Here is a 20,373-nt window from a genome sequence, read left to right on the forward strand (position 1 = left end):
TAATTGGAGAAAAATCACAACTAACATTTATTAAGGATTGGAAACTGATTTGGGGCTTTTTGCGTGAAAGAGAAAACGAATTTGTAACACCTGGATTTGAAGAGTGAAAAAATAAAGGCTTATAGAAAATACAATAGTTGGGTATTAATGAGTGAATACTATATTTAGATGACAGACAAGAGAACCGGAAGTCTTTTTATCTTTTTTCCACTTTATTTTCTTTCTCTCTCTTTTTTTCTCCCCACCCCTTTCTTTCCCCCCATTTTTCTTCTTTCTGCTCCTGTTCCTTTTAGATTAGATTTTAAAAAATATATCTTCTATTCTGGTGTAGTCATACCTCGGGTTACAGATGCTTCAGGTTGCGGTTTTTCGGATTACGGACCGCTGAAACCCGGAAGTACAGGAACAGGTTACTTCCGGGTTTCGGCGGCCGTGCATGCACAGAAGCGCCAAATCGCAACCCGCGCATGTGCAGACGCACCGCTGCGGGTTGTGAACGTGCATCCCGCATGGATCACGTTCGTAACCTGAGCGTCCACTGTATTATAAAAATATACTTTGTATTGGGTTTGAACATTTGTATATCAAGTGTCAATAAAAATACCAATAATTAAGAGGACCGCAGCCAGTTAGTGTAGTCAATACCAAGCTAGATGGACGAGTAGTCTGGACAGGAAAGGCATGCCATTGCCCTTTTTGTGAGTTTCTCAGAGGGCTTACGGCTGGCTTATTGGAACAGGATGCTTGAACTGATGGACCTTTGAGTCCAACAGAGCAGGGCGATTCCATTGCCCTTGTGCCCCATTTGCTGGGATCGACTCAGCAAGCTTACCTGTGAATCCCTGAACATTCAATGCATAGTAAGATGCCCAAGTTGATGCTGGCCCAGCGGGGGTCGGCTTGCCCGCAGTCGCAGCACTGGTCATTGCCTGGGATGCTCTGCACCCTCTGCAGGATGGTTTCGCCTTTGGCACTGCGGTCCCGCGAGTCAGTAGCCGAGTCGATGCTGCTGGTGGAAGGAGAAGCTGTTCGGTCCAGTCTCTGGGAAAAGGCACAGAGGGGGATTGAGCAATGAAAAAATTGCCTGCTGGTGTTTCTTGCGGCCTCGGCCCAGTATATCTGAAGGAGCGTCTTCACCCCCATCGTTCTACCCGGACACTGAGGTCCAGCGCCAAGGGCCTTCTGGGGGTTCCCTCACTGCGAGAAGCCAAGTTACAGGGAACCAGGCAGAGGGCCTTCTTGGTAGTGGCACCCGCCCTGTGGAACGCCCTCCCACCAGATGTCAAAGAGAACAACAACTACCAGACTTTTAGAAGACATCTGAAGGCAGCCCTGTTTAGGGAAGTTTTTAGTGTTTGATGCAATACTGTATTTTAATATTTTGCTGGAAGCTGCCCAGAGTGGCTAGGGAGGCCCAGCCAGATGGGTGGGGTATAAATAATAAATTTTTATTATTATTCCAGTAGTGGCTGGTTCCCATTGAGACTGGTAGGGCAGAAGGCAGGGAGCCCAACAGTAGGTGGCGCCAGAACCAATGACAGGCAGAGACAGAGCCATTGGCAAGAGGGGCTACCCTCAGATTGGTTGTAAGTCAGAAGGCAGAAAGACGGGGGCTGGCTGAGGGCAGACTGAGGTTGGTGGGGCAGTGCCCCCTTTGCCCCAATGAAATGAAGCTCTTTTTCCATTTGCCCCAAGGAAATGAGACCCTTTTGCTGTTTGCATCCACCATGATGCAAAATGAAAGAGTCTATGACAAACCTAGACAGCATCTTAAAAAGCAGAGACATCACCTTGCCAACAAAGGTCCATATAGTTAAAGCTATGGTTTTCCCAGTAGTGATGTATGGAAGTGAGAGCTGGACCATAAAGAAGGCTGATCGCTGAAGAATTGATGCTTTTGAATTATGGTGCTGGAGGAGACTCCTGAGAGTCCCATGGACTGCAAGAAGATCAAACCTATCCATTCTTAAGGAAATCGGCCCTGAGTGCTCACTGGAAGGACAGATCATGAAGCTGAGGCTCCAATACTCTGGCCACCTCATGAGAAGAGAAGACTCCCTGGAAAAGACCCTGATGTTGGGAAAGATGGAGGGCAGAAGGAGAAGGGGACGACAGAGGACGAGATGGTTGGATAGTGTTCTCGAAGCTACCAGCATGAGTTTGACCAAACTGCGGGAGGCAGTGGAGGACAGGGGTGCCTGGCGTGCTCTGGTCCATGGGGTCACGAAGAGTCAGACACGACTAAACGACTAAACAACAACAACAAATGTTGTGTAGTTGTTAGAGCATTGAACAAGAGCCCAGAAGACTAAGGTCCAAATGCCCACTCAGCCATCAAGCTCGTTGGGATCAACTTGGGCCAGCCACTGTCTCTCAGCCTAACCTACCTCACAGGGTTGTTGTGAGGATAAAATGGGGAGTGGAGGGTACTTTGCATGCCACCTTGAGCTCCCCGGAGGAAAAGTGGGGTAGAAATGTAATGAGAATGATGACAATGATTATCTTATCATCATCATTCTTATCGTTCAACTTGCAATTCAGGGGACAGAACACAGAAAATTCTGTTCTACTGCAGTCTATCGCATGCAGAAAACGCAACAGTGTCAGTTACCCTATTTCAGAAAGTTAAAGATTCTCCCACAGATGAATTGCATGTTACCTTCCATCTTAATACTGTAGAAGCATTACAGGCACTCACAGTTTCTGGCATGTGCAATGAAACTCTACCACCAGATGGCTCTACAGGCTAATTCCTAGAAAAACACATTTGGTTTTATGTTCATCATCCTCCTACCATGATTTTTCCCTGCTCTAGAACTCTGAGTCAGCCATTCAATTTTAAGAGGGGGCTTAAAAAAATAAAAAAGAGGGCATGCCGAAGAGCCAGTGCCATGGGTTCTGCCAAATTAATCCATTGCAAACCAAGAGAGAGGTGAGCAGTGATTCCTGAATTGCAGGGGGTTGGACTAGATGATCCTTGGGATCCCTTCCAACTCTACTACTCTCTGAGAGGCAAAGGGATCTTTAACGCCTCCTACCCCAGCTTGTGAACAACAAACAAGGGATTAAGCAGAGGTATGATTTTTTGACTTATGTATGAGAGCCGAACAGGCGTCAAAAGCAAACTGCTGGTCTTCGCGGGGTGCGTGTACTCTGGTCTGACAAATTGCAAATAAATATTTTAAAGTAAATAAACTGATCCTAGACATGTCTTTAAACCTGTGCTGTGAATTTTGTCCACCTGGTCACCCCTATTAGGATGTTTTCATATCAGATACACATTACTGAACTTGGAAATGGCAACTGCACTTACTGGGTGGGGTAGACCCCACAACTGGCACCTCTTTCGCTCCCCGTACCCTGATCTCACTTCAATGTAGGGATGGTGGGGGAGGGGGGAGAAATTCAATTCAGTTCGCATTGATAAGCGAACCTACCTACCGTATTTTTCGTCCCATAGGACACTAAGTCCCTTAGGACACACCTAGTTTTTTGGGGGGGAAATAAAGGAAAAATTTTTTTCCTTTATTTCCCCCCCAAAACCAGGTTGGGGAACAGCAGTATGGCGGCGATCCGCCTCCCCGCTGTCCCCCGAGCTTGTGGGGCTGGCCGATGTCTGCCTGGCGCGCTTGGCGCTCTGCTTCAGGGCGCCCTGTGCGCCGGGCGGCAGGCTGCTATCCACAGCGTGGGGAGCCCTGCGGGAACTCCCGTGGGCTCCCCAGGCTTGCGGATAGCTTCCTGAAGCCTGGAGAGCGAGAGGGGTCGGTGCGCACCGACCCCTCTCGCTCTCCAAGCTTCAGCGAAAGCCTGTATTCGCCCCATAGGACGCACACAGATTTCCCCTTCATTTTTGGTGGGGGAAAAGTGCGTCCTATAGGGCGAAAAATACGGTAATTCATGTTTTGCAAAACAATGTGCAAACTGAAACACAGCCATCGTTTTGCATTTACACTTTTCCAGATTTTGCAACACAGTTCTCCTGCCCAGGAATTTGTCCCCCCCCCAAAAAAATGCATACACTCGGGTGAAGCGTGCATAACGTGGCACATATTGGTGAAAATAGCATTGAAACATACATTACATTGGGAAAACTGCTTTGCAAACATGTGGCAAAATTGCATGCAAATTTAGAAGAAATTTGGGGGTGTTATTGGGTTATTGTTTTCGTTTTGTTCTTATATATTGTGATCTTTTCTGTGAACCACCCTGAGACCTCTGGGTATAGGGCGGTATATAAATTCAATAAATAAATAAAACTAAAATAAATAAAAATGTTTAAAACGTTGAATTTTCACAAGGACTTTTTTTATTTAAAAAATCACAAACTGATGTAGGAATGTGGAGAACGGAACATAAGATTGGAAAGCGGGGGGGGGGAGGGGGATAAGAAAGTGACAGAAACGAAAATCACATGTCCTTACTTCAATGTAGCAGCTGTCGGGACTCTCTCGATAGGCAGAGGCGATGCTAGCTTGAACCGCTTGGATCCACGCCTGGCGCAGTTTCTCTGAATCGGCCTGCAGCATACAGCTCCTGAAAGGGAAGTTGGGGTTGGACTAGATGACCCTTGTGGTCCCTTCCCACGCTACCATTCTATGATTCTAGTCGAAAGAGCAGGGTGTGCTTAAGCCTGGAGGAGGAGACTGAGAGGGGACATGAACAAGCCCTCTTCAAATACCTGAAGGGCTGTTGTGGAGATGAGAACCAGTGCGGGGCCTGGGAGAACAGGGTTCAAACTTCCTCAGAGGACAGACGGAAAATAAATGCCACACATAAATAAACAACCAATAAAGGGCTGTTGTTAATACACCATGAGGGCGGCAGCTGGCTGTACCTGATGCACACATGCCTTGGAAAGATCGACTTCCCCATTGTGTGACGGAACATCAAGCCAAGGAATTAAAACACTGACTACCCAAAACGTTTATATGGGAACGGAACAGAGACAGTGCTTGGTAATGGAATCTGGTGCGTGGACCATCCTGAATTGGACCATTTATCCAATCTGGGTCATAATCCGCTCCCGGACTGGATCAGGAGAGTCCACTTTGGAACCCGAGTAGACATTGCGTCTTGCTTGTGGGCTTCCTGCAGGCATCTGGTTGGCCACTGTGAGAACAGGATATGGGACCAGATTGGCCTTTGCTTTGGGCCTTTTATAAAAGCTCCCCTAAATTTTGTAAACATGCAGATCTGTTAAAATGGGCCACACAGCACCTAAGTAAACAATGGACTCTACTACTGAAAGATGTAGTGATGGCCACCAGATTTGGGTGGGGGGTATAAATAATAAAATTATTATTATCATTATTATTATTACCAGCTTGGATGGCTTTAAAAGAGGATGAGAAAAATTCATGGAGGAGAGGGCTATTAATGGCTACTAGCCACAATTAAAAGAGTGCTGTTACAGACTTCCCTTTGGGGAATCTGGTTGGCCACTGTGAGAACAGGAAGCTGGACAAGAAGGGGCCCTTGGCCTGATCCCGCAGGCTCTTCTGATCTTGCTCTATGCTTTGCATACAGAAGGTTCCGGCATCTGCCGGCAGGTCTGGGAGAGAACCCTGTCTAAAATCCCAGAGAGCCATTCAGTGTAAAGAACACTGACCTTTGTGGGCCAATGTTTTCACGGGGCCTAAGGCGCTTCCTGTGTGATGGCGCTATAGAAATAAAGGTAAAGGTAAAGGGACCCCTGACCATTAGGTCCAGTCGTGGCCGACTCTGAGGTTGCGGCACTCATCTCGCTTTATTGGCCGAGGCTTCCAGGTCATGTGGCCAGCATGACTGAGCCGCTTCTGGCGAACCAGAGCAGCACACGGAAACTCCACTTACCTTCCCGCCGGAGCGGTACCTATTTATCTACTTGCACTTTGTGCTTTCGAACTGCTAGGTTGGCAGGAGCTATAGAAATAGAATAGTAATAATACAGTTGTACTTTGGAAGTTGAACGGAATCCATTCCAGAAGTCCATTTGACTTCCAAAACGTTTGGAAACCAAAGTGCGGCTTCTGATTGGCTGTAAGAAGCTCCTGCAGCCAATCGGAAGCCACGGAAGCCCCGTCGGACGTTTAGCTTCCAAAAATAGTTCGCAAACCGGAACAGTCACTTCCGGGTTTGCAGCATTCGGGAGCCAAAACGTTCAAGAACTAAGCTGTTCGGAAACCAAGGTACGACTGTAATTATAATGCAATGAAAAAGAAAGAAAGAGGAGACTTGCACAACGTACTTAGTGGGGGAGACGACTTCAAAGCAAAACCTCCGCTCGATGTCTTCGCAGGGCTTGACGGTGCAAAGCCTGAGGTCCTCCACCACCACCGTGAGGACATCCTGAACAGACAAAAACGGAACAAGCGAGTCAGTGGTGTTGCAGTGTCCCACCTGCGGCTGCAAATACGCAACTGTGTGGAAATGGTTGCGTGTTTTATAAGCTGTCTTGGTTTTCCTTGAGCTTCCAGACCAGAGGCAGGGAATCCTTTCCAGACAGAGGGCCTCATTCCCTTCTTGAGGGGGGGGGGTCCCTACATGCCAGGGGTGGGCGGGGCCAGAGGCAAAAGTGGGTGGAGCAATGTACCTTCGTACAGGTGGCTAGTTTCTAAACACACACACACACCTCTATCTTCTGCCTAGGCAAGTGAGAGAAATTATCAGAGTTCAGGGACACATTCCAGGCAGGGGAAAACAAGGACAGTGAGGGCTGTGGCCTAGGGAGATTTGCGAGGGCCAGGCAGAGAGGTTTGGAGGGCCAGATTCAGGCCCAGGCCTGAGGCTCCCCTTCCCTGGTCTGAAGCCTTAATGCTGCGCTGGAAGGGGAAGAAGAGTGAGGTGGGGTCACTGGGTGTCGGATAGGGAGCCCCCATGGGCTGCTACTAGCCCAAGGGCTCATGGTTGCACACCCGATTAAATGAGCATGCATGGTTGGTGGCTACCAACTGTGGCATACCCCACATGTTGACAGAAATACAGATAAGGACTCCGTCAGCAAAGGAGACAATAAAAGCTGAGTTTTCCGTTTTTCTGAAAAGAATGAGCTGGGGTTCAAAGCACATGCTGTTTGCTTTGGGGGGAACTGATGTTGCTACCATTTTTATTACCTGGCCTGAGGCTTCCACAAAAGACAAGGGATACACTCCCCCAATAAATAAGATATGGTGTTTTTTTTAAAGTATGCTGCCCGGGGCTTCTCAGAAAGGGGTAGCCACAAATGTGAACAGTTATAGTAAGGCTGTTGGAAGATTTGCCTAAAAAATATTATTTTCATTTTGGCCCTAATTTATGTGGCATGCATAGGGGTAAAGCAAAACCATTAGATTCTACTCCGGAAAATTTGGAAGACACCAATACTGAATTATTATTGCTATTGTTATTATTAGATATATTACCCACCCTTCACCAGCAGGTCCCAGGGCAGGTTACAACTAAAATTCAGTATGAAAAGCAGTTAAGACAAATCACAGTCACAAGAATAAGGCGGGTCCCTCAAAACACACACGTCAGGCATCAAAGGCCAGGGTGAAGTGAGGCATCTTCAACAATCGCCAAAAGCTGTATGGTGAAGAAGCCAGAAGAAGCCTCTGGGGGGAATCTCACCCACCCGACTCTTCTTTGTGCATGTACAGGGTGTGCATGTACAGGGTGGGTTGCAGAACCAAAAATTAAAATGGATTCTGCCACTGGCTCTGAACACATGTAGTGTGGAGTCATTCAATCTGTCTGATCTCTCGTCCTAGTCCGCATAGGATGGCTCGACAATCCCCTGAACAGTAAGACATCAAGAGAAGCCAGCTAATCCACTAATGTCATCAGAGGCAACCTGGCTGACCTTTAGCTTCTTCTGGTAGACCAGCTGGCTGTTCTGTATGGAGAACCATCTCCTGAGGAAGAGAGAAAGAAAAAGAGAAAGAGAGAGAGAATTGAGAAAGGGTGTGAGGATAAATTTTATTTATTTATTTGTTTGTTTGTTTGTTACATTGATATATTCCAGCTTTTCCTCCAGGGAGTTCAAAGTTGGAATTCAATGGAACAGAATATTCTGCACCATAAATTGTAAGCTGTAGAAATTAAAATTAAAATTAAAATTAAAATTAAAATTAAAATTAAAATTAAAATTAAAATTAAAATTAAAATTAAAATTAAAATTAAAATTAAAATTAAAATTAAAATTAAAATTAAAATTAAAATTAAAATTAAAATTATTTTCATGGGAGAAAGGGGGGATAGAAATACAATTAAATCCTCCTCCCAACATTCCTATCCTCCTTTTCCCCTGGAGAGCTCAAAGTGGCAGTACACAGTTCCTTCCCCTCCCCATTTTATCCTCCCAACAACCCTATGAGGTAGGTTAAGCTGAGAGACTATGGCTGGCCCAAGGCCACCCAGTGAGCTACAGTGAGTGGGGATTCAAACCCTGGTTCCTCAGATCCTAGTTCGACACTCTAAGCACTACGCCACCACAAAAGTCTCTCTCTCGCGCGCGAGGTCATGGCTTTTCTGGAAACACACTGATCCCAACGTACCGGTTCCAGGTCTTGAACGCGTTGCTCGCTCTCTTGAAGAGGTACCCTTCCATCACCACCCCATTGGGGGCATCGACGTTGAATTCCACTTTGGAGTCATCGTAGGAGAAGTCCTATAAGCCCAAGGCAAGCAGAGATGTGCCATCAACAGGGATGAGTGAATCTGTCAGTTTTCATTTCTCTCCGTTCCTCCTTTTTCCCATTCTTCAGCTTGCCATACATACACATCAGTTTGTGACTTGCTTTTTAAAAGACAAGTCCTCATGAAAATTCAGCAGCCTCTTACCTCATATTTCTCCTACGAGATGCATCTTTGCATGCGATTCTGCCTAATTTGCCCAAAGCAATTTCCCCTAATAATACTGGGCTGCCTGCACTCTTTACACCTCGTGTGTGCATTTCAAGGTATACGACTTGACTTGAGAACTGTACTGCAAAGGTTGGAGAAGTGTGATTCTTGAAGGATTATGGTTCACTTCTTCCCAATCTCTACATGTGGCCCTCCTATATTTTAAGGGAAGGGTTCCAGATCAGTGCCAGTGCATTTGCTCTATGTTGTTGCTGTTAAAATTTCTATACCACCCTAAATCCGCAGGTCTCAGGGTGCGTCGGAAAGTCCCAGATTCACTCCTCGGAATCTCCAGGTGGGGCTGGGAGAGGTTCCTGCCTGAAACCCTGAAGAGTCACTGCCAGTCAGTGTTCTTCAACCTCGGTTTCTCATATATTATTGGACTACAACTTCCATCATCCACAGCCAGCTTAGCTAGGGATGATGGGATCTGTAGTCCGCCGGCACATAGGGACTCAAGTTTGAAGAACACTAGTGTAAACGATACTGAGCCAGGTAGCCTCACTTGGGATAAGGCCACTTCCTCCATCCCTGTGAGTGGGAGAGGATGGGTGGTCAGGCTGTGGGCCTAGCCATTTCTCATTTGAGAAGCCAGCCGCTGAAGAAGTATTTTGAACTTGGAGCTTTATTCAAAGTTTTGGTGTTAGACATTGCACCACCGCCTCCCTTATCTGCGAAACAAATGCCACCATAGATGACGGGAGGAGGAGCACGGTGGGGGAGACTTATAGGCCAGGCCGGCTTCTGTTTAATTGGAAGCTCCCTGGCTCTAATTGAGCGCCAGGCTGTCTTTCTGAGGCCATGACTCATCCCACTGCATCCCTTCATCTCCTGTCCGCCTTCTTCCCTTTATTATGACACCTTCCTGGTGAGCCAGCATCCCCCAGCATGGAAATAACTCATCCTAATGAGAGTGAAGTGCATGTTGCCTAGCAACCAGGCTTCGCTGGGGCCTATAATGCGCCGAGTGGGCAAAAAGGCACTTAAGTTAATGGTTGCCGTTGCCTTGAAATTTGTCACTGCTCTGTGATGCTGGGCCTTAAAAAAAAAAAAATTAAGTAGTGTTGTGGGGATATAACACACCCTCCAATTCAAGAGCGAACAATGGGGTGGGGGATAATTGGTACTGCGAAGACCCAGCCTCAAATTGTTAGTCTTTATTATCTGGTGACATTCACACCTTACATTTAAAGCACAGTGCTTTATCCTGGGAACTTTAGTTCACCCCTCACAGAGCTTGAATCCATCCCTGGCACCCTTAACAAGCTACAGTTTCCAGGATTTTTTGTGGGGGGGGGGAACGGGACCATATGCTTTAAATGTTTATGCAAGTTTAACCCCAGACGCAAAGCATGTTTCTGTTCTGCACTGCAAATTAAACTAGTTCAAAAGCACTTCCCTCTCTGCAGGGAACTATAGTTTTGGGGTTTCTTCTGACAGGATTGTCTGCACGCGTGTCAAAATTGCAGCACTCAGAATCCTTTGGGAAAGGCGCAATTAATCCATGTAAATTAATAGGCAATTAATGTGGCTCAAATTATGACTCTAGTTCTTTATTTAAAATCTTACATTTACATCCTCCCAAACCCACACCAGCCTCACAGTCCTTTGGACCAGACCCCTAAATATTTTGAGGCTGATCTTCTAAGTCATCTCAAGGCAGATTCCATACAACACCACAGAACAAAATTTCCACAAGATTGTGCGAGTTAAAACCTCCATCGTAGCTCTACCAACATTTCAACCAGGTCAACAGCAATACCTACAAATGCCTTTTTAAGCAAAGACCGCCGAAAGTGGAACAGATTGTCTTGGATGTTGGTAGACTCTCGTTCATTAGAGGCTTTTGAGCAGAGGAGGAAGGGATGGACATCACCCTCTGCTGTAGCAAGGCAAGTGAGGACTTGTAAGACTATAAGAGCCCGGCTGCTGGATCAGGCCAAAGGCCCATCCAGCCCAGTCTCTGTCGTCACAGTGGCCAACCAGATAGAATCATGGGGGCTAGAACACTTGCTGGAGAAAAAGGTGACCAATTAATAACAATCACAGAATTGTCAAGTTGGAAGGACCCTGAGGGTCATCTTGTTCAACCCCCTGCAATGCAGGAATATATGCAGCTGCCCCATTTGGGGATCTAACCTGCAACCTTGGCATTATCAGCACCAAACTCTAACCAACTGAGCTATCAAAAGCCTGGGTAGCACAGTTGGTTAGAGTGTAGTGCTGATAATGCCAAGGTTGCAGGTCAGATCCCCAAATGGGGCAGCTGCATATATCTTTGGGGAGCCCAGAACACCCCTCTCCCCACTTTTGATTCCCAGTAACTGGTATTCATAGGTGCTACTGCCTGAAACAGAGAGGCAGTGCATGTCCCTTGTGGCTGGTAGCCATTGATAGCCATGAACCTGGCTAAAATCCATTCAATGCCATCCTAGTCGGTGGCCATCACTTCATTGGATATTCCCCCCAATTTCTAGTGTTATGAGAGAGGGAGGAAAACATCTCCCTACTCACTTTCTTCACACTGGGTGCCAGCCAACGTAAAACAACTCACCATGCAGTATAAACTGTTATTGGACTGTAGGTGAGGGACCACCCCACTGAATGCTCTTTGGTAAAAGCCTCATTAGGAAGAAGCAAGCGTCAAACATGTCAGAGAGAAGAAAGGGGGCAGGCTTGCTGGCAGCTCAATGCTTGCAATGCTGGTGGGGGTTGAAAAAGAATGCAATGGAGGAAACACACAGAGGAGGAGATCGGAGCAGAGACGGTAAGGACTAGAAGCTTGAAGTTGATTTTGAAAGTATGGCAGAGAGCCAACCTTGGGAGAGGGAGAGAGTGGTGGTGGTGGTGTGGTGGGGATGATCAGTAGTGCCTGGAGAAAATTGCTGAAAGTGGAGGTCCAAGCTGAAATATTTGATGTGGAAAAGGACCAAAGATTCAATATTACAAAGCTGAGGCTTAAAGAAAGCAGGCCGCCATCCAGAAAACACACAGTCAGAATCTCCTGCCAAATGCCCAGCTGTCATCTGTCCTTGCTTTCATGTCAGATCAATAAATGTCATGCCAGCATGCACACTCACACACAGAGAGAGAGACACACTTTCTCTACTTCAGGCGATCTCTGCTTTTCCCTTTTCCATACTGATTTGAATTTATATATCCAAGGGTGCCTAGCCTAGCAATGAAAGCTTTTATTATTATTATTCAAAAAGAGCCACCGGACAATGGTTTCCTCGGGAACCCTGAATGCCCCCTACAAAGAGGCACCAAATTCCCAAAGAGGCGAGCAAGTGGCTCCTTCCCACTGTTGGGATGGAGATGGTTTTGGTGCCTGCCCTGCTTTCAAAGTACAGCTACTTTCAAACTGGCCAATGATGAAGCAGGAAACAAAACCAAAGAACAGAAGCACAAATCACCTGCAATGGGGAAATTTAAAAGGTTCACCATTCTGTATTTCAAATGCAGGAGGTGGGGAACCAGAACTCTTCGCCAACGCGTTGCTAGGGTCAAACAAAATAAACAAAGCAATCAAATAAGTCCTGGAGCGACTGATGCTTTTTTGTGGGTTGGAGTACTCAAATATTTTGGGGTGTGTGTGCCTCTTAACACTTAGGTACCTGCCATTTTGATGTTTGTTTGTTTTTTACTGAAATCACTTAGTGTTTGTTTGTTTGTTTTTCTAATTGAAATAAAGGGGATAAAGACTTTAAATCAACAAAGCACCTTAGTACAACTAAGTACAACTATATACCATTTTTAGAAGGCCATTGGGGTTAGTGGGTGGGGTGAGAGATGTCATTTGGTTAAGTCTAGGGACAGAATAGGGGAAATTGTGGATTTCCTCAAAGGCCTCCCTTGGGGTCTCAAATTTCAGTGGCAACCTGTGCTATGTGAAAATCCAGTCCGGCCCACCCCTACTCTATTCCAAATCATAGTCGTAGAGCATAGGAAGCCTCCTTTCACAGAACCAGACTGTGGGTCCATCTACCTCAAGGGTCAGCAAACTTTTTCAGCAGGGGGCCGGTCCACTGTCCCTCAGACCTTGTGGGGGGGCAGACTATTTTTTTGGGGGGGGGAATGAAAGAATTTCTATGCCCCACAAATAACCCAGAGATGCATTTTAAATGAAAGAACACATTCTACTCATGTAAAAACAGCTAATCCGTGGGCCAGATTTAGAAGGCAATTGGGCCGGATCCGGCCCATGGGCCTTAGTTTGCCTACCCATGATCTACCTCGGTATTTTCTATGCTAACCAAGAGGGGCTTTCCAGGATTTCAGACAGGGAGACTCTCCCAGCCATACCAGGAAATGCCAGGGATTGAACCTGGGACCTTGTGCATGCAAGGCAAATGCCCTACCACTGAGCTATGGCCCCTTCATTGAAAGGAAACTTGAGCACAATTAGAACATTGGTAGAGTGGTGTCCTATGCAGAACTGGTATCTATCAACTGTCATGAGCTTTAGTGATAACGTTTTCCTTGAGGAGCTCATAGACCCTTTTAATTCAACTTTAAAAGACAGGAACAGCAATGCTGGGTTAATTCACACCAGGGGTCAGCAAACTTTTTCAGCAGGGGGCCGGTCCACTGTCCCTCAGACCTTGTGGGGGGCTGGATTATATCTTTTTTAAAAAATGAACAAATTCCTATCCCCCACAAATAACCCAGTGATGCATTTTAAATAAAAGCACACATTCTGCTCATGTAAAAACACCAGGCAGGCCCCAGAAATAAGCCAGAGATGCATTTTAAATAAAAGGACACATTCTACTCATGTAAAAACATGCTGATTCTTGGACTGTCTGCGGGCCAGATTTCGAAGGCGTTTGGGCCGGATCCGACCCCTGGGACTTAGTTTGCCTACCCATGATTCACACCTCCCTTACTTTAAACTGCTGCACCAGGATCTGCTTTGCATATGAAAGTTCCCAGGTTCAAACCTGCCCCCCCCCCGGCACCTCCAGGTAAGGCTGGGACAGAACTCCAGAGAACTGCTGCCAATCAGTGTGGACAATACTGAGCTAGATGTGCCAGTGGTCTGACTCAGTGCAAGGCAGCTCCCTATGTTTCACTGCATTGTGGTCATTTAGACTCACCAATACCTTTCCACATGCTTCAGTCTGCTAACTGGTATAAGTGTTAACGGCGTAATTGCCTTGTGGGCGAAACCCTCGCCTTAAAACATCACCACACGCAGGAAGGAGTGGATAAACTCCAGAACTACTGACCCTTTGAAAAATGCATGAACTAGCTAGTGTAAGAAGGTGTAGAGGCAGCAGCTTCTGAAGTCCCTCTCTTCCCATTCCTCGTGGCATCTACCACAATCCTAAACATTGGATGTGGCAGGTCAGCTCATCAACTGCATATGTGAAGTCATCCGTGCATGAAGAGATAGCGGCCGATCACATTCAATAAGGATTATGGCTGGGGTTTTTTCCTCTTTTTTTCTGTTGCATGAAGCATAAAGACAAGCTAAGAGGAGAGAGGGGCAATCTGTAGTCTTTAGGTCTTCTGGAGGCCAGTTGCAGAGCGCATACTGGATCCCTCCATTCTGTATAGCTCTCTCCCCCTCTCTCTCATAGAATCATAGAGCTGTAGAGTCAGAAGGGTCCCTGAGGATCATATAGTGCAATGCAGGAATTATGCAGCAGTCCCATAAGGGGATTGAACCCGCAACCTTGGCATTATCAGCACCACAGTCTAACCAACTGAGCAATCCCTTGCAGGCACAACTTATAAAACTGACAGGATCATGGACTATAAAATTTCAGGATATGGGTGGGAGATGCAAAATTTCACCAGGCATTGCCCTTGGGCATTCACAGTTACCTTTACATCCATAAGGACTAGAACCTTGAGTTTTGTTTTTAAGGAGAGCTGAAATTATCAGGTACTGAAAATTGGACCAAGTGCCAAATTTTGTGCTTGAACAGTGCAATCCTGAGATTGAGGAATATCACAATCCTTCTCTGACATGCGATCTGTCGCACATTGATCTTGCTGCCGCATCTGCACTGAAAACATCTGCCATTATTTTATTGAAGCTACATACCTTCTACCCTGAGCTATCCAACTGAGTTGTTCTTATTCTGGTTCATTTGGATAACTGATTTTGCCTTGCTTTAAATTGTACATCTCGGCATATCATTTTAAATGAAACTCAGTATTGGTTGTATCCAACGCTAGCCATGCTCAGAGTAGACCCCCCTGAAGTTAATGAATGTGCTCTGAGTAGAACTTAGCTGGTTACAACCATGTATATGTGTGTGTGTACACACACACACACCTTCTACATGTGTAACATTCATCAGCAGTGCCACAGGTTCCACGACCCTGGCTTAGGGAAAGGCTGCTGCTCAGTGACACAACACAGAAGATCCCTCGCTCGGTTCCCAGAATCTGTAATTGCAAAAGAATCCTGCACCCAGGAATGCTGTTGTTCCAAATATATCACAGCTCACTCTACTCGAGGCAGAAGATTCAGCTCACCCCTTCTACACCCTTCCTGCTTCACAAGACGACTCTCCCATCACCCTCAGACTCTAGAGAGGACTGCTCTGTGGCTTCTTTTGCTCCACAACCAAGCAGGAGCAAATGAATGCAGTATCACTGTAGAGATCACAAATCACTCTCCCAAGGTAGAAGCCACACTGGAGAGCCAAGCCAGGCCGTCTTTTCCCAAGCAAACTCCAGCCCTTTGCTGAGACAACATCTTTCTCTGGCTCAGCTAGCATAAGGTACCTGGAGCTATCCATGGTGCTGGCCGCTACTTACTGGAATCTGATTTCACTAAGCCAGTAGCAATCCAGCTTGCCCCAGCCTCACTCAACCCACCTGGCAATACTTCCAGCCAGCCTGACGTTGACCTGACCTACTTGGCTGCACCTGAGTGACTTCAACCTGAAGCTTCCCAACTCAGCTCACCTCTTCTATTGTGGACCCACAAGTCCAAACAAAACAGGATATGTATTAGGTGATAAAGAAGGGAAAAAACACTCGCTTGTGACCATTGAAAGCCACTGATTGTTTGCTTACCCTAGGTTCCTTTTGGAAGGAAGGGTGAGATAGAAATGTAATTGCAAATAAATAAACCTCTATGCGAAAGGGGCTTCTTTAGCTGTGATTCCTGAATACTAGGGGTTTGGACTATGTGACTCTTAAGGATCCCTTCTAATTTTATTATTCTGAATCAGAATGAATTGCTTCCAGCTTTCCTAGAAGCTTTCTATTCTATAAATTTACTCATGGGCATTCACACACTTTCTCTCTGGGATCACATGAATATGTGCACATAAATACAATCCCGTTGGTACAGCAGAGTTATTTCTGCAAAAGCCAGCCATCCTACAGACACATACAGGGAGACACATGTGCACACAGGCTTTTCCACATGCCTGCTTGTTCAGCCACATGGACCAAGCAGGGATGACATAATCCATTGTGCTTTTGTTTCTTTCCCTTGAGGAATGATCAATCTCTCTCTCACACACACACACCCTATCCACATGCCTCGGTCAGTCCCGTTATCTGGGGGAAAAAGTGCTCCTTGTAGACCAGTCTGGTGAAATACTCCAAGTAGCTTGGTGCTGTCTGAGTTTTTTCATCACACCTTTTAAAAATAAAAAGCGCTCTTCCACCCCCCCCCCATTTGCATCACCTTTGCAGCACAAAAATCAACGCCCACATCAGTGAGAATGTGTTTGGTGTAAATGTGTGATCGGAAAACAGAGAGAACCTGTTTTTGTTTTTAAAAAACTCCAACCAATCACACATTTGTCGTCGTGGGAGAGAGCCCACCTCCCTGCATCCCCCCCCCCCCCAAGGCTGCAGCCAGAGACATTTTGTAGGAAATGCTACTCATCCAATTAAAGAAAGAAACAAAATATTGCAAAAATTAAGGATTCTTAAGAATCTCGCCCACCAACTCACAGCACGCGAAGCCACCTTATGCCGAATCAGAATACTGGTTTGGTCCTGCTTAGAAACTTACACTCTCTGAGGTCTTTCATAGACCCAATGCCTTCTCCTTCATCAAACTCTTCTTCTTCAGTGTGCAATGATCAGAAGACAGATCTCTGTCTGAAGGAGCTTACAGTCAAAAAAAAACCTGATGCAAGAGGGGGAAGCAGATGGGGACACCCACCCGAAATTTAATCTCCAGGTTTGTTAATCTACAGACCATTGCATTTCCCTTCCCTCCTGCTTCCCCATCTGTCGAGGGACCAGTGAGTTTTGCCTAAGGGTGGAGACAGACCTGGGTAATGGCTGGATTTTGAAAAAGGTTTTCAAGTATGTTGGGGAGGGGGGGTCACCCTTGTAAGCTTCTTCTTCCCAGCAGGACAAGGTGCAACCTGAAATCAGCATAGCATCTAACAGGTCCTCCTTTGTTTTGTTTTGTTTTGTTTTGTTTTGTTTTGTTTTGTTTTGTTTTGTTTTGTTTTGTTTTGTTTTGTTTTGCTTCTCTTCATTCCATTTACATCCCACTTCCTCCAAGGAGCAAAAGGGTGTGATACACAGCTCTCTCTTTCCTCTCCATTTTAAATTCACAACAACCCTGCGAGGTAGGCTAGGAGACCCAAAGTCAACTGGTGAGCTTCATGGCTGAGCTGGGATTTGGTCCCTGGTCTACCAGGTCCTAGGTGCTCTCACTAGTGTGGTGTAGTGGTTAAGAGCAGTGGACTCGTAATCTGGTGAACCGGGTTCGATTCCCTGCTCCTCCACATGCAGCTGCTGGGTGACCTTGGACTAGTCACACTTCTTTGAAGTCTCTCAGCCTCACTCACCTCACAGAGTGTTTGTTGTGGGGAAGGAAGGGAAAGGAGAATGTTAGCTGCTTTGAGACTCCTTCGGGTAGTGATAAAGCGGGATATCAAATCCAAACTCTTCTTCTTCACTACTACACCACACTGGTGAAGAACGCCTGCTATCTCTTTCCATGTTCCAGCTGAAGACTGTGACCAAATGCAAAGTTCCTGCCCCCCCCCTCACACACACACATGAAACACACATAGTGTTTGTTGTCTAGGCTGACAAAGAATTTTGAAGAATTCAAAAAGCTTACACGCTGATTTGGCACACCCGATTTTGTGCCTGTATTAGCCACTGCCCCAATACAGAATATGCATGTTGGGTTCGCAGGCCTGGAATCTTTCCAAGTGTCAGTGGCAAGGACCTTCCACATTAAGAGCAAATCCACACCACAAGTCCAATGCACATTGAAAACATGTGACCTTCCCCCCCCCCAAAAAAAGAACAATAGGAACTGTAGTTTTGCCTTGTGGAGCTACAATTTCCAAGCACCTTTAACAAATGAAAGTCCCTGGGTTTCTTTGGAGGTAGTTGTGCGCTTTAGCAGAAGCAAAATGGGTTATGCATTCCCTGTGTGTTGGATGTTCTTTACATATATGGTGTGGATCTGCTTTAAAGGACGGGCCATAATTCATCAGCACAGCATGTGCTCTGCATGCTGAGAGTGTCAGGCTCAATCCCCAACCTCTCCGGCTAGAAGACAGCAGGGGATTGAAAAGGCAAGTTCATTCTTCAGCACATCCTGTTAAAGGATCTCAGTCAGTGTGACACAATGGTTAGAGCACTGGACTAGGACCTGGGAGACCAGGGTTCAAATCCCCACTCAGCTAGTTTCTCATTCTCATCCTAACCCACCTCACAGGGTTGTTGTGAGGGTGAAATGGGGAGAAGGAGAAGGATATACACCACTTTGAGCTCCTTGGTGGAGAGGTGGGATATAAATTGATCAAATTAAATGAGCAGGTGATGGGGAAGGCCTTGCTCTGCTGCAGAGCCCACGAGAGCCTCTGCCAGTCAGAGCAGGCAATACTGGATGAATAGTCTAACCTGGTATAACACAGCTCCCTATGTTTCACATCCAAATACTGTGCATTTGCCACATCCACTTCCAAAGCCCCAAAGGAATATTATAGCATCAAGTTACAAAAACACACACAAAGAGAGAGTCAATTGCAGCAACATCCAGATCTGTCGTTTCTGGACAATGAAAGATTTAAAAGGGTGGATCCCGACCTCAGACTATGTAGATTCTATACAAAGCTGCAGAACTACAAACACCCAACTTGGTTTTCTTACATAACTAAGGGCCCGCCGATACCCAGGTTAATGTGGATCGTGAGCCTCTTTAATTCTCCCTCGTTCTCTTTCCATTGCTGCTGTCCCACACTCTCTAAGTCCACTTTCCCTATGCTCTGAAAATCCGAATAGGAGAGCTACATCAGTTGCATAGGGAGCCTCCAGATTTAGGGAGAAGAAAGTGTGGGGCGGCAGCAGCAGCTGAGAGGAGAACGCGGCATGGACGAGGGGGGATTAAAGGAGGCTCAGGGGTTCGCCATCCCCATTAAGCCGAGCTATGGAAGGGTCCTAAAAGCTGAAGGTGTTGCCAACCCCCTCCCCTCCTCCTTTTACAGCCCTCCAGCACCCTAACCCTCGCGACAAAGGGAAGGGAAGACGGCATGCAGTTGCATCCCGAAGCCCGGCTGCATCTCTGGAGTTCCAGAGAAACAGTCCCTTACCAGAAGGTACTCAAGTCTGCCGAAAATCTTCATGACCCCGTTGTTTCGGCTGTGCGCACGAATCTCTTTTCGGGACACTCTCCGGAGTGGCAGTGTTGTACTGCACACCTCGAGATCGGAGAGATGCTCTGCCCCCCCTCACTGCCAACACACACACACACACACACACACACACACACACTGCTTTTTTAACCCCTCCCACTCCCGTTTCGCTCTGCTAGGGCCCGGACTGCAGGGTTCTCTGTCTCCAGCCTGTGGACCACCTGCTCCATCCCTCCTCCTCTTCCCTCCCTCCCTCCCACCCTAAGGATAGTGGCTTCCCTTTCACAGCCGATCAGCTTAGCACAAGGGCTAATTATCATACAGCTGTCGCCTGGAGATGGAGGGGGTGCAGAGAAGATGCAGTGGGGTTTGACGGGGAGGGGGGAACTCCACTGTGTGGCCTTTGACCCCGCTCTGGGGGGACTCACTGAGCTTCTACGGAAAGCCACTTCCTACCAATACTGCCTTCCCTCCTGTCCTACCCTGTTCTCCACCAGCCCCCCAGCCCCCGTCCACCCACAGCAAACCCATTGGTGGGATGCCACCTGCGGAGACGGGGACCCCCTCCTTGGCCAACCCAAAGCTCTGCCTGCACCCTGTCGGAGGAGGACGATAAAGCAATGCGCCATATGGCCAGCCCGGTTAAGTTATTTATTTTCAAAGCCTCCCTCCTAAATCAACCTGACGGGCGCTGCCCCGGCGCACAGATACTCCCTCCTTGTTCCCACACATTCATGAGCCAGGCAGTTCTCCAGCCATCCCAGAAGTCCTGGAAGAGGACCAGGCCCCTGTAGTGGAATGCGCCACCCATCAAATGGCATGGGGGGGACGGACGGTGGACGGATGACAGGACCCCTTCCAGTAAACACTGGAGTTTTATTATGCAAATATTTTTTTTTTCCATCAGCTGTGTACCTTCCCG

The 20,373-nt window shown here is 46.9% G+C and overlaps 1 protein-coding gene and 1 long non-coding RNA gene across 4 annotated transcripts in view; one reads left to right on the plus strand and one right to left on the minus strand.

Moving 5' to 3' along the window:
- The window catches only part of ACAP3 (ArfGAP with coiled-coil, ankyrin repeat and PH domains 3), a 160,903-nt gene that overhangs the window by 34,814 nt on the left and 105,716 nt on the right, over nt 1-20,373 (minus strand). For all 3 annotated transcript variants that reach the window (XM_083628613.1, XM_083628615.1, XM_083628614.1), the window contains 5 exons: nt 8,514-8,626; nt 7,820-7,871; nt 6,227-6,327; nt 4,422-4,533; nt 833-1,041 (listed from right to left, as the gene is read on the minus strand). In XM_083628613.1, the coding sequence (XP_083484739.1) occupies nt 833-1,041; nt 4,422-4,533; nt 6,227-6,327; nt 7,820-7,871; nt 8,514-8,626 (587 nt within the window). The remainder of the gene's footprint in view (nt 1-832; nt 1,042-4,421; nt 4,534-6,226; nt 6,328-7,819; nt 7,872-8,513; nt 8,627-20,373) is intronic.
- On the plus strand, nt 7,841-19,411 carry LOC310769633. The gene is made up of 3 exons (XR_014551761.1): nt 7,841-7,922; nt 16,916-17,026; nt 19,305-19,411. It is a non-coding gene; the product is annotated as an uncharacterized lncRNA (long non-coding RNA).

This window comes from Podarcis filfolensis, assembly GCF_964270895.1.
Source record: "Podarcis filfolensis genome assembly, chromosome: 8".
Classification (NCBI taxonomy): domain Eukaryota; kingdom Metazoa; phylum Chordata; class Lepidosauria; order Squamata; family Lacertidae; genus Podarcis; species Podarcis filfolensis.